The 12974-nt window shown below is 44.7% G+C and overlaps 1 protein-coding gene across 1 annotated transcript; it reads left to right on the top strand.

Annotated features, from left to right (window-relative positions):
• The first annotated feature begins 3667 nt into the window (after positions 1-3667).
• Positions 3668-10510, top strand: LOC117060804 (tetraspanin-3-like). Its single transcript, XM_033173348.1, has 2 exons — positions 3668-3700; positions 9425-10510. The coding sequence occupies exon 2, from the start codon at positions 9692-9694 to the stop codon at positions 10502-10504; it is 813 nt and encodes a 270-aa protein (XP_033029239.1). The 5' UTR covers positions 3668-3700; positions 9425-9691; the 3' UTR covers positions 10505-10510.
• Positions 10511-12974: the final 2464 nt, after the last annotated feature.

Genomic DNA, 12974 nt, shown 5'->3' with positions numbered 1-12974 from the left:
TAACGGAATTTAGTATTATTGTATTTTCAATTCCTGGGAGAGGTGTTTGTTGGACTTTCTTCCTTAGATGCCCCAATAATGGATACTTCGCAGCTTGACTAAAGGGCAGGGGGAACCGCTTCCTGCTCCATCTTGGGCAGAAAAAATGTCTTGGTTCAGCCCCGATTCAACACAGGTTTCCCCGAACAGCACTGAATGTGAAATTTGGTTGTGAATACGGTGGTTCCATGACCTTTCTTGGATGGAATATGAAGAATCCTGAGGGAAAGATCGAGGGAGCTTTATGTATTTGTAAAGTGGAATTCTGGTGCACACTTCAAAGGAGAAACTTCTAAGGGATGTTAAGAGAACTAAAAAAAAAAAAAAACACATTTTAAAGTGAGGGTGTGTGTGATGGAGTGGGGAGTATGCACTCATATCTGTAAGGATGTCTCTCAGATATGTGTATAATTTCAAGGTACTGTGTATAATTATATCTTCATTGCATCACTCTCCATTTGAATCATAGAACTGTATGGTTGGAAGGGACCCCGAGGGTCATCTTGGCAGAGACTGCTTTAAATTATTTACCGTACATCCCCCCCCCCCAGGATTTTGTCCTTAAAATCCCTCTTTCACAACAAACAGCCTGATTCAGAGTGGCAAATTTTAGGACCCTCAGTGTCAATGCTTCACTTTCCCCAGCCGCTGTGTCCTTTGGAATGCACTGGGGCAGGAACTGTCTCACCCTATGGATGTATGCACCCATAGCTAACTAAAACGAGAGGTGATGTCAGCTGAGGCCTCTAGGCTTTAATGCCACACAAATATTTACTACATAACTGCATAACGTACCCTGAGCAGAAAGGTGTTGGGGTAACCGAAGGTACGCTTTCTCAGCATTGGCGACAGATTCCCAAGTGGAACCTTGACTGCAATAAACAAATACCGTGTCGTACTCACTAGTTTGGTGTTGTGTATTGATTCAAGGGTTATCATATCTGATTGCTATTGTTTGTATACATTAGGGGAAAGTAACTGCCTTCCTGTTCCAGAAGGAACAGTTACTATTGGTTCATTCAAGTTGCTGCATTTGGATCCTCAAGTCTTATTGGTTCCCACCAAAAGGCAGCTTTGTGATTGCTGGAGATTGTTCCCTCCAAAATGTATCCTCTACTGTCCCTATAAATGTATCCCCCTCTCCTCAGTTCCCGAGTCTTGTTTGTCTGAATAAAGAGTGTTACATGAAGAAGCTGTCTCCTGCCTGCTCTGTCAGAGCTGAAATCACTTGCTGAATCACAATCCCCATGTTACAACATTTAGTATTCTCCAATCGCTCCTGGTTTCTAGTACCCAGGCTGAGCCCAACATTCCCAATGAAATCCATTTCCTGGATCGAACTGTACAGACCTATAACTGGGTTTTTCCTTGGCCCGGTTCACACACAATGCTAAGCAGATATGAGGAACTTTTGGCTCTCCAGTTGTTGCTTGCAGAATCAGCCCCAGCAAGCATGGCCAATGGCCTTTCAGCAACACTTGGAGGGCCAAAGGTTCTCCAGAAGTTCTTTCTTCTCACCCCCTTCTGTGAAAAGCACAAATGGAAATACTGAAAACTCAAAAAGAGTATTGGGATGGTAAACAGTGGGAGACGGATACGCATTTCCCCAACACCTGCTTTTACAAGGTCCAAAGAGTCAGACTGAACAGAATGAGAAATCACGCACTGGGAAATATTGAGACAGACTGCAGCCTTTAGGCCTCTATAATGGCTGAAATTCTCTCGTGCCTATTCAGGGAGAGACAACGGCAAGTGCCCACAGTGGAACACCCTCAAGGTGCTGTGTTGCTCCTTTCAGGCTTCAAATGTCTTTCAAAGCTTGCAGAATGAGCTAACAATAAAGAGCATTGTAATTCAAATGTTAATATCTCATTAAGTTTTATGAGCGGAGAGGGAAGAGGGAAAATAGAAAAGAAAGCAGCAGCAACGGAGCCTTTTCATGTGGAGTCAACAATAATAATTTAAAAAAACAACAACATAAAGTACACTTGCCAATAGACTTGGAGGTATTTTCTGCACAATTCTGCTGTCAAGGTGTCATAGCATCAGTGGGAGAAAGCTGAAGGAAGGAGCTTTGGGAATTTTCCTTATAAAAAACCAGCACAGACTTGAGATGGAATGGACTTGCTGATCTACTCATGTACAAGGGACACAAACTGGATCGAGACTTTCATCCTGCAAGATGGCCTGGTTCACATATTACGCTAAACCGCAGTGTATTAAACTACAGCTTAGTGTAATGTGCGAAACATGGTCCTTGCCCAGAGGCTTAACTATGGATGTAAAAAGAGCCTGCGAGATCAGGCCAATGGCCCCTCTAGTCGAGCATCCTCTTTTCACAGTGGCCAACCAGATACCTCTGGGAAACACACAAGCAGGGCAGGAGCTCAACAGCACTCTGCCCACCTGAGAGTCACAACAGCTGGCATTTAGAGGCATAGTGCCTCTGGCAGTGGAGGCAGAACATAGCCATCATGAATTTGTCTAATCCTCTTTTAAAGCAAATCAAGCTGGTTTGTCATCACTGCCTTCTATGGGAGCGAGTTCCGTTGTGGGGATAGCCAGCAGATGGGACGACCAGTAATCCCGGAGTTCCTGCTCCCACTGCGTCGTGAAAGGGTCCGCTGGCTATGATCTGAAGGTAGTTGTCGTGAGTTCTGAAGGTTACTGAAGGTTTCCGAAGGTTTTTTGCAGGTATCTGAAGGTTCCGGAGATTCCGGAGGTCTCCGGATAGAAAGATAGGCTAAGCTAGTTAGCGGCCAAAACTTAGAAGGTCAAATAAACGCTTTTGAAATAAAAGAAATAAAAACTAAGAGACTGCAGTCAATGGTGAAGAAGCTCTCAACTGCTCTGTGCGGCTGGTTTTGCTTTCGGTTTCTCTCTGGCTTGTCTCGCGCGTTCTCCACACACGCTACAGAGAGCGGAGGCTATTTATTAAGAAATCAAACATCGTCACAACATTTACAAGAACCAATCACAACCTTGTCTCTAAGCTAGTTTCTGGGCGGGAAACTATCAACTGACCGTTACATTGGCTAAATTGGCGCGCTTTGCCCAAACGTGGAGGGATCCATGCAGCAAACTCTCTGCTGGATCCTTTGCCCTTCCTTCCTAGCGCAGAAGGTTACCTTAAAATAAACATAAACAAACAGGTGCAGGAGCACCTTAAAAACGTATTCCCACATTCCATAGTTTAGCTATGTGCTGCATAAAGAAGTATTTTCTTTTATCGGCACTGAATATTCCAACATTCAGCTTCATTGAATGTCCGCAAGTTCTAATGTTATGGTGAGGGGGGGTGCTTTCCTCTATCTGCTTTCCCCATGCCAGGCATAAATGTGTATACTTCTGTCTTAACACATCTCATTCACCTTTAGGACTCAAAAGTCCTAAATGCTGTAACCTTTCCTCGTAGGAGAGTCGCTCCATCGTCTTTATCATTTCCATTGCCTTTTTTATGAATCTTTTCCAACACCTCCAGACCAGAACCTTACAAAGAATTCCAGATTCAGTCGCATCACAGATTTGTACAATGGCTTTATGACATAGCAGTTTTATTTTCAACTCCTTCCCCAATCATTCCTAGCATGGAACCTGCCTTTTCCACATCCACTGCACCGTGCAACGACATCGCCACTACGACCACAAGCTCCCATTCCTGGTCAGTCATTCCCAGTTCAGAACTCATGAGCAAAAATATGAAATTAAGGTTTTTGTGGTTTCCTTACAGCCCATAAACCATAATCTAAAGCCATAGATTGTTGTTGGCTTACAAACCTTGGTTTAACTATGGCTTGGCATTATGTGTGCACCCTTCCTTTACCATGGTTTGCTTGACCACTCCACCCCGGGCAATCAAACATCAAAGGCAGAAGCAGCTGGAAAACAAAGCAAACTTTGAAGAATCAACCCATGGTTTGCTTGATCGTTTGCAGGCAACTTGTGGTTAACTCATGGTTCAAACCAGACAGTCGTTCTTATAACTAGAGCCCTGCAAACAAAATGTTGCCTTGGGAATTGAACCTGTTACCTACCACAATCTACCATCCATTGGCAGGTATCACCTGCAGATACAAGATACATAGCCATAGTGAGTTACTACTAGGGTGTCTACAAATTGGCCATATTTCTGAGCAGAGAAATTGAGGGATTTTTTTTTTTTTTACTAATAACTTAAGGATCACTTCTCCCAGTATGAACCAACCCAGACCCTGTGCTTGTCATCAGAGGCCCTTCTCTATGTCCCTTATACCAGAGAGGTTTAGAAGGTGGCAATGGGAGAACGGGCTTTTTCTGTGGTGTCTCCCCAATTGTGGAATGCTCTCACCAGAGAGGCTCACCTGGTACCATCACTACATGTGTTTAGGCACCAGGCAAAAACATTCCTCCTTACCCAGGCCTATGGCTATTAAATCATCTGTGGCCTGTGAAAGTGTGGAGAAGAGGACTGTTATGATGGTGACTATTTTACTATTAAGCTATCTGTCATCATGGTTTTTTATTATGCTTTTTATCAGTGGTGTTCTTTTGTAATATGGTAAACCACCATGGGAACTTCTGATAAAGGGTGAGATATAAATTGAAATATTATATAGGGTCAGGTTTAAGGTGCTGGTTTTGTCCTTTAAAGCCCTATGCAGCCAAGGACCTTCATACCTACGGGACCGCCTCTCCTGGTATGTCCCACAGAGTACCCTAATGCCCATGAATAATAATAGCTTAAAGGTCCCGGGTCCTAAAGAAGCCAGACTATCCTCCACCAGAGCCAGGGCTTTTTCAGTGATGGCTCCAACCTGGTGGAATGCTCTGTCCCACAAGACTAGGGCCCTGCCAGGACTTGATCTCCTTCCGCAGGGCCTGTAAGACAGAGCTATTCCATCTAGCCGTCAATTTTAATTAGCTTTATCCTCTATTCCCTTTTCCTCTTCTATGAAGAAACCCTTTCTGGGACCCCTCATTTAAATTCTTCCCTGGTCTCCTTGATGGCCCTAGTAGGACCAACTTGGCCAGTTAGCCCTGGTGATCATTCGAAGGGTTTTTTTCTTTCCAAAAATAAACCCTGAACTTTTGAATTTTATTGATATTGATGCTGCATTTTATGTTGCATTCTATGCTGTTTGTGCTGTTTTTAAGTCACATTTTAATCGATGTTTTATATTTGCTGCTAGCCGCCCTGAGCCCGGATTTTAAACCGGGAAGGGTGGGGTATAAATAAAAATTTAATAATAATAATAATGTAATAATTTATATATATATATATGGGATCAGTATGCAGGGGGAGAATCCATTCTCCAGCAGTTTCTTGGGAATAGGACTCACTATTTGCAGTACCAGGTAGCACAGCTTCTTTCTCTCCTCTTAAGGTTTTCTTTTGCTTCGCTGACACTGCATCAGCAACCATGCTAACAACCTGGCCACAAATTTGGTATCTTCCACAATGCTGCAGATCTAGTGCTGTTTCGGAGCATTTCAGCCATCTTCAAACATGTGAAGGGCTGTCACACGGATGACAGAACAAGCTTGTTTGTTTGCTGCTGCTCCATAGGGTAGGGCTGGAACCAATGGATTCAAATTAGAAGAACAGAGATTCTGGCTAAAATATTAGGAAGACCTTCCTGGTGCCAAGAGGTATGCAACAGTGAAATGGGATACCTCAAAAGTTGGTGGACTCTCCTCCATTGGAGGTTTTTAAAAAAGAGGTCAGATAGCCATCTGGCTGGAATACTTTCCTGCATTGCAAGACATTGCAGGAAATAACCCACGGGGTCCCTTCCAGCTCTGTGAAGTGGTAACGGTGGTCACCCCCTTTTTTTCTAACTGGGTGAGAACAAGAAAGCAAGACTCAGAAAGGTTCTCAAAAATTGTCTTCTGAGAAAATGTGGCTCGGCTGTAGTCACTGCCAAACAGTGGCTTTAATGTAAAACGGTAAACAGGAGTGCTTGGAGGGGCGAGGGATGGCCATGATAGCCATATCGTACCTCCATTGTTGGAAACAGCATCCTTTGATTAGCCCTACCTGTTGCCGGATCTGCAGGTGAAGAAAAGGACTGTTGCACTCAGGTTCTGCTAATGGGGCTCCTATGGGCATCTAGCTGGCCCTTGTGAGAACAGGATGCTCAACTTGATGAGCCTTTGGCCTGATCCAGGAAGGCTCCTAAAATCTGTCAATTAATGCTAAAGCTTTTACAGTGGAGAAACACTGAAGCAGCAGAGTGCAAGGCCAGCCACTACAGATAGATATATTCAAAAATCTAGTGATTTTACTTGCTATTGTCAAAACTATTGGGCGTCAGAAAAAGAGAAAGAAACACATTATCTATCAGCCAGGTGTTTTGACAGCCTACTGTGTCTGTCCTCGCAGGCTGCAGAGCTGCCAACTTTTCAACCATTTATTGTCATTCAGCTTTTAACTGCTGCTTGATGAACAGATATCTGTAGATGAGAAAGTTTAGCCCTGTGCTTTGGAAAGCTTTGCCTGCTGATTTCTGCACAGCAAACTCCTGTTTCAGGCAAAAGAGCTGGCTAAGAAGATTCTTTTTTTCCGATGAGTTGCGTATCGAGGACCTCAAGTCTCTCTCCCAATGAATTGACACAGGAGACATGATTTTTGTTTGGGTTTTTGGCAATAATTTAGGCCACAACTTTATTTAAATACAAATTCGGTGAGTGGTTGCGTAGGCATTGGTTCAGACTACTGTCCTACTGGGACAGAGGCTGGCCTAAAACCAGCGACTGGGAGAATGCCGCTGAGGAGAGTTAAGGAGCGGGGGGTATACACGCTACCCTCTCCCCATGGTCCTGGGGACTCGGCCATGGCCCTAACCCCTACTGGGGGCTCGGACAAAGCATAAGAGCCACCAGATTCCTTTAACGGAATTCCCAGTATCATCATGATTCTGGATGGGTACCGCCCATACCAGCAATCCACACAGGAACCAATGCCTAACAGCCAACCTTACAAGTTGTGACAAGTTGCTACTGCAGTAGGCAAAACCAAATGGCAACAGCCAATCAGCCAGATGGACAAATTCCTACTGGGCCTCTGCCCCAAAAGCAGACGACCCCATGACAGGCAGTTGCAAGGTCAAGCGCAGAGGCCTAAGAAAAAGAGGGGGGCGGGATGGGTGATCAGAAGCTCGAAGCCAAGAGAAAGATTTCCCTGCGTGCAGAGGAATATATAGGACGCTAAGCTGTCCATCACAAATTGCTACATCTAGCTTTGCCCAGCAACACCTCTCTGCCCTATAGCTGTTAGGCCGGCTGCCGGCCCCACCCCCACAGGAAGGGATGTGTATTGCCAGGTCTCGATCGCAACACGTGCTCTTACTCATGGTAGAACCCGATTTGGCAATCTTACCAGTCAGGATTAAAACGGAAGGTTTATCAAACTACTTTCACTTTGTCAGATCACAAACTCTGCAGTTAGCCAAAGCTGCAAATGTGAGGATTCCAACAAAAAGTTGCTTTACAGGTCTGGCCCTCATTCCGCAATTACTTGCACATCTGATAGAAATCAGCATTGAGGTTAGGGCAGGAGGAAGGACCAAATGTGGCTTTGTACGAGAGTCCATGACTTACATGTGGAAGGCTCCATGTCCAATGAACCTGGCATTTCCAGTTAGAAAGGAGCAGGGAGCAGATATAGGGAAAGTGTCATGCAGCGGTAAATTAATCAAAGCAGAGTCTTCTTCATAAACAGAATAAAACTTTGCTGAAGAAAATAAAGTTGTTCAAAAACAGCACAGTTAAAGAGCATACACAGAATGCTCATAGCAGCTATCTGACTCTTCACAGAGGCACAGTCTTAGTTACTGATTTACTAGAGTCCTGGAGCCACTCTTGTCTGCAACAACACAACACTGGCTGGGCCACACACAGAGACACTGGCTACTTTTATAGGGAGAATGAGTCGTCACTCAAGATGAGTCACGAGTCACAGTGACTTAGCAGTTTGCTGTTAATAGTTAGCAGTTAGCAGGCTCGAATGATTGTGTAGGACTTGTAGGCCTTACTGCTTCTGATCTCAAGAACCTTAGTCTCATGACAGAAAGAGCCTCCTTGCCAGAAGAACCCAGAGAGCCACTGTCAGTCAGAGTAGACAATACAGGGCTAGATAACCAAATAGCCTAACCTAGTAGAAGGTAGATGTGGGAATGTTCAGGGTGGCAGGAGAGGATACATTGTTTATTAACATCCTTCCTAACTTGTGCTAGCAACTTCCTTTTCTCAGCAGAGTGCATTCCCCTTTACACAGCAGAAAACTAGTTGCAAACTTGTGTGAGTTTCTTAAGACAATAAACAGTTCAATCTGGCTTGTCCAGATTGAAATGTGTTCTGATATTTTCCTGGTAAGGCCCCTTGAATCCCTCCTAAAAGAATAAAGACACCAGTAAAAAGAAAGTTTACTCATGATCAGGCAGAGAACAGTGTGATCCCTGAAGGCAGGCTTAAGGCTTAACGTTACAAGCATATACAGTACAAACAGGTTTACCCCATATGTGGGTTGACCTAATGACTGCAGTTAGCAGTCCAAGAAGTTCACAGGACGAAAGGAAGATGGAAAAGAGAGAGAGTGGCAGCATGCTTTGGCCTTTTACCAGGTTTGGAAAGGTCACACCCCCATAGCTGTCAACTTTTCCCTTTTCTTGCGAGGAATCCTATTTGCAAAAAGGGAATTTCCCTTAAAAAAGAGGAAAGTTGACAGCTATGCACCCACCCACTAGTTGCATGCAAGGAAGGATGCTCCAGGCAAGGAGGAACAGGAAGTTTCAACTGACTGGACCTAACATTCCCTTGCATGTCCACTCTAGCAAAACAAGGAATGTAGTACTTGACTGCTCTCAGTGGATTACACTCCACAATAGCCGCTTCCAACCTTCTGCCCACCAAGAGCACAATCCTACATGCATCTATTTGAAAGGATGTCTCACTGAATTCAAGAATGCTTGCTTCCAGGTAAGTGGGTTTAGGAACACAGTCGCGGGGAATGGGGAGCAAAGATTAAGGTTATCCCTTAAAATTGGCAGGCAGCGGATTTTAAGACCAAGAAAAGGAAACAAAAGAAGAGGCAAAGCCTCAAAATAGCATTGGGGGAAATGTTCTTTTTAAAAAATCAAATCAAATAACAGTCTTTGTAAAACAATAGCACACCCAGCATGTTTCAGCTGACAACAATAGCTTCTTCATGGTACAAGATGAAAGGTTCTCCTGTCAAGGCAACAGCTTGCTGAGACAAATAAAAAGGATTTGTTCACACAACACACAATCAACCTCCAAAAGCACACTTCCAGATGACCTGTTTATTATGCATTTTATCCTGCTTTGATTGCAGGGAGATTACTTAGTGTCGGCTGCTTAAAGAGCATTCATTCTGATTTATCTGCAGGGAGGTGAGATGACCCTGGTTCCTGCGACAGCCAAATAATCTGACCTGACATAAGAAAACTCCTGATACCTATTTAAATTGGCACTGGACCGTATATTTTTCCAGAATGAGGACCACACAGAGCTATCAGCACTAGGGCTTGCCACTTGCTAATTAACCAGGGATTTGGTATAGGCCGTGCATATCACCTGCCCAGAAATATGGAGAGACCTCCACAGAATGTGAGACTGAGATTTTGAGCGGCTACAGTGAAGATTGCTTCCAAAAATGAAACGGGTACAGCTTAATCCCAGCTTTAACCCTTCCTTAATGTGCATAACAGAGTCCTGGAGCAGAGCCTTAGCTAAAGTTGTGTTGACCCTCCTTGGCTTCTTCCTCTGGGGAGCTGCTGTGGCTTTAGTCTTTGGTGGCGCGTTTGTAATCCTCACCTACAGAAGCTACGGAGTCTTCTTTCAGAACAGATTCTTCCTTGTGCCAGGTTGGCTGGCTATTGTGGCTGCTCTTCTGCTGGTCCCCACCGGTGCTTTGGCTATATGCGCCCCAGTTAAGAACTCTCGCCATCACCAGGGGACTTTGATGTACTTGCTGTTGGTCCTTCTCTGCCTAGAGGCATCTTCAACCGTCATGACCCATGTCTACTGTGTCAAAGCGGGCCATCAACTGAAAAACAGCATGGACCATATCTTTCTCCAATACAACAGAACTGCTCCACACCACCGTGGCAACAGGGCTGTTGATGCAATCCATAAGCAGCTGAAGTGCTGCGGAATCGACAACTACACTGACTGGATAGCGGCGCTGCCAACTCACCTCCAAGCTGGGCATGTCTTTGCCCCCGAAAGCTGTTGCAAAGAGGCTTACTTGGACTGCAGGGGTGATGTAAGCCAGCTGGAGAAGCTGTTTAAGGAAGGCTGTCTTCAGAAACTGAAAGAGAGGCTGCATTTTGTTATGGGATATATGGCTTGGTGTTGTATGGTGGTGGTTTGGTTGGAGATGCTGGCTGCTCTTAGCAATGGAATACTTATGAAGGAACAGCCACTCCAAGACTTCCAAATTCTTGATTCTGCTGCTTTCTCATAGGCAACAAAACTACTGTAGTCTCTTTCCATCTTACCTGAAGTTATTGCCCACTGCTCTCAAAGCTTGAGGTGGCCTTTTTAAAACTAAGGGAAATATGAGACTAAAAACCCCTCTTGGTATATAGATGCCAGATCTTCTCTCTCTCTCTCTCTCTCTCTCTCTCTCTCTCTCTCTCTCTCTCTCTCTCTCTCTCTCTCTCTTTAAGACTAATACTAAATAAATGAATGCATCTGAAAACTTTGGACTTTGGGCAATTTTTCTAGCATAGCACATGTGACAGTGAAGCCTTAGATACTGATTGTACAGTTGCAAACTCTTCTACTGCTCTGGAAGTAAAGCTGTCTGAATGTTGGCAGTCCAACTTTAGTGAGGGAAAGAAAAAAATGTCTGCCAGTCCTTAAACCTCACACAGACCAAGGTCTGGAAAGAGGTCCCACCAGGTAGAGAAACTTAAGAGAAGAAGGTCTGCAGTGGAGTGCTGAATAGACACATTAATTTTCCACCTCCTTCCCCCGAGTCATCCTCACTTCCCCTTCTTGCAACCTGATCTCGCAAACAATGAGCCTTCTGCATAGCAACCTTATCAGCTCTCCTTGCCTTGGGAGAGATAGGCTGGACACTCTTAAGGGAAGGGGAGTCAGTTATCTCTCTCTCTTCCTGTTCTGCTTCATCTAGCTGTTTCCCACTCAGCTCTGCCCAGCTATTGTTTGCAGAACTGTGTCCATCTGCAAACCAGTTCTCTAAATCTATGCTGCTCCACTGTTCCTGAGTAGCTTCAGGATCCTGGTCAGGACCAGGAAGAGGGGGAGGTTCCCACCATTCCTCAGACTGCATTCATGTTTGCTAGATAGGCACATGAGTTTATCTTTAAGTTTGCTAGAGAGAAACCTATGAGAGACACTCCCACTGGGCCCTGACAGCAGGAGGGCATAGCCATATATATTGTCCTACCTTCCTAGGCACATCCTCTCTGTCTTCTCTACCTCTTCATCTATTCACCAAGTGAACAATGTGAGAACATGAGTCTTAGCTACATGTTCAGACTCCATCTTAAGCAAGACTAAAGTATTCTTTGTAACTCAGTTACTATTTTAAGTCTGCACCTGTTACTCGTCAACAAATATTCAGAGTGAATAAATGTTATTTATTTATTTTTTGGACGTGGGTGGTGCTGTGGGTTAAGCCACAGAGCCCAGGGCTTTCTGATCAGAAGGTCAGTGGTTTGAATCCCCGCGACAGGGTGAGCTCCCGTTGCTTGGTTCCTGGTCCTGCCAACCTAGCAGTTTGAAAGCACATCAAAGTGCAAGTAGATAAATAGATACCACTCTGGCGGGAAGGCAAACGGCATTTTCGTGTGCTACTCTGGTTCGCCAGAAGCGGCTTTGTCATGCTGGCCACATGACCCGGAAGCTGTACACCGGCTCCCTCTGCCAATAAACTGAGATGAGTGCCGCAACCCCAGAGTCGTCCTCGACTGGACCTCGACTGGGTCCCTTTACCTTTAAATATTATTTTTACCTTTTGCAAGGCTGGTTGTGTGATGGTTGTTTCAAGGGGGAGAAAGGGGGAAACTAGCAGGGGAATCCATTCTGCATCAAAGCATCCTGGATTCCTTAAATTCAAAGGCTAAAACTAGCCTATCTAAGCTAGGTTACTATCTAATAAATATATCCGAACAAAAGGTCATTCTTTTCAGTAGTGGCTTCTGTTCTTTCCTGGCAATCCTGAGGGTGAAGAAGCAGCTGTGGATGGGAAGGAGACCAAATTTTATAAATTGATTGGAATTAACAGGGCAGTGCTTGGGCTGCAGGCCTCTGGTTAATGTTTATTTCAACATATGCAAAGCTAAAGCTACCGAGTGTGAAGTAGATGGAAGAAAGGGGTGCTTTTCTTGTCTGCTTGTAACAGCCCAATTTTTACATTAAGGATGGCAGCCTGCCTAAGCACCCTTCTATAAATAATATTATTTCATTGATGCATCACCTTGTTCCTGAAGGTCTCAGGGAGCGAACCTAATCCCTTACCAGCAGCAATAGGACTTGGTGGTGTGGCACAGTACCAGTCCCAAGGAGATAAGTAACTACAACTTTTAGAAGACATCTGAAGGCAGCTTCCCTATACAGTGGGACCTCGACTTATGAGCTCCTTGACGTACATCGTTTTCAACTTCCAAATGACTTCCAGAAGAAAAAAAATGGCCACCGCTTCTGAATTTTTCGACCTACGAAGGGAAAGCGGTGGCACGATACCTCGACTTATGAGGTTTTCTCGACTTACGAAGTTTTTTTCCGACCGGAGATAGCGCCCTTCGAGTTACGAAAATTTCGACCTACGAGGGTGCCTTCGGAACGCATTAACATCATGAGTCGAGGTCCCACTGTAGGCTATAGGGAAACTTTTAAATGTGTAATGTTTTATTAAGTTTTTATAAATGTTGGAAGCTGCCCAGAGTGGCTGGGTTAACCAAGTC

The sequence above is a fragment of the Lacerta agilis genome, chromosome 16, assembly GCF_009819535.1.
Source record: "Lacerta agilis isolate rLacAgi1 chromosome 16, rLacAgi1.pri, whole genome shotgun sequence".
Lineage (NCBI taxonomy): Eukaryota > Metazoa > Chordata > Lepidosauria > Squamata > Lacertidae > Lacerta > Lacerta agilis.
This window is presented reverse-complemented; position numbering and strand designations above follow the sequence as displayed.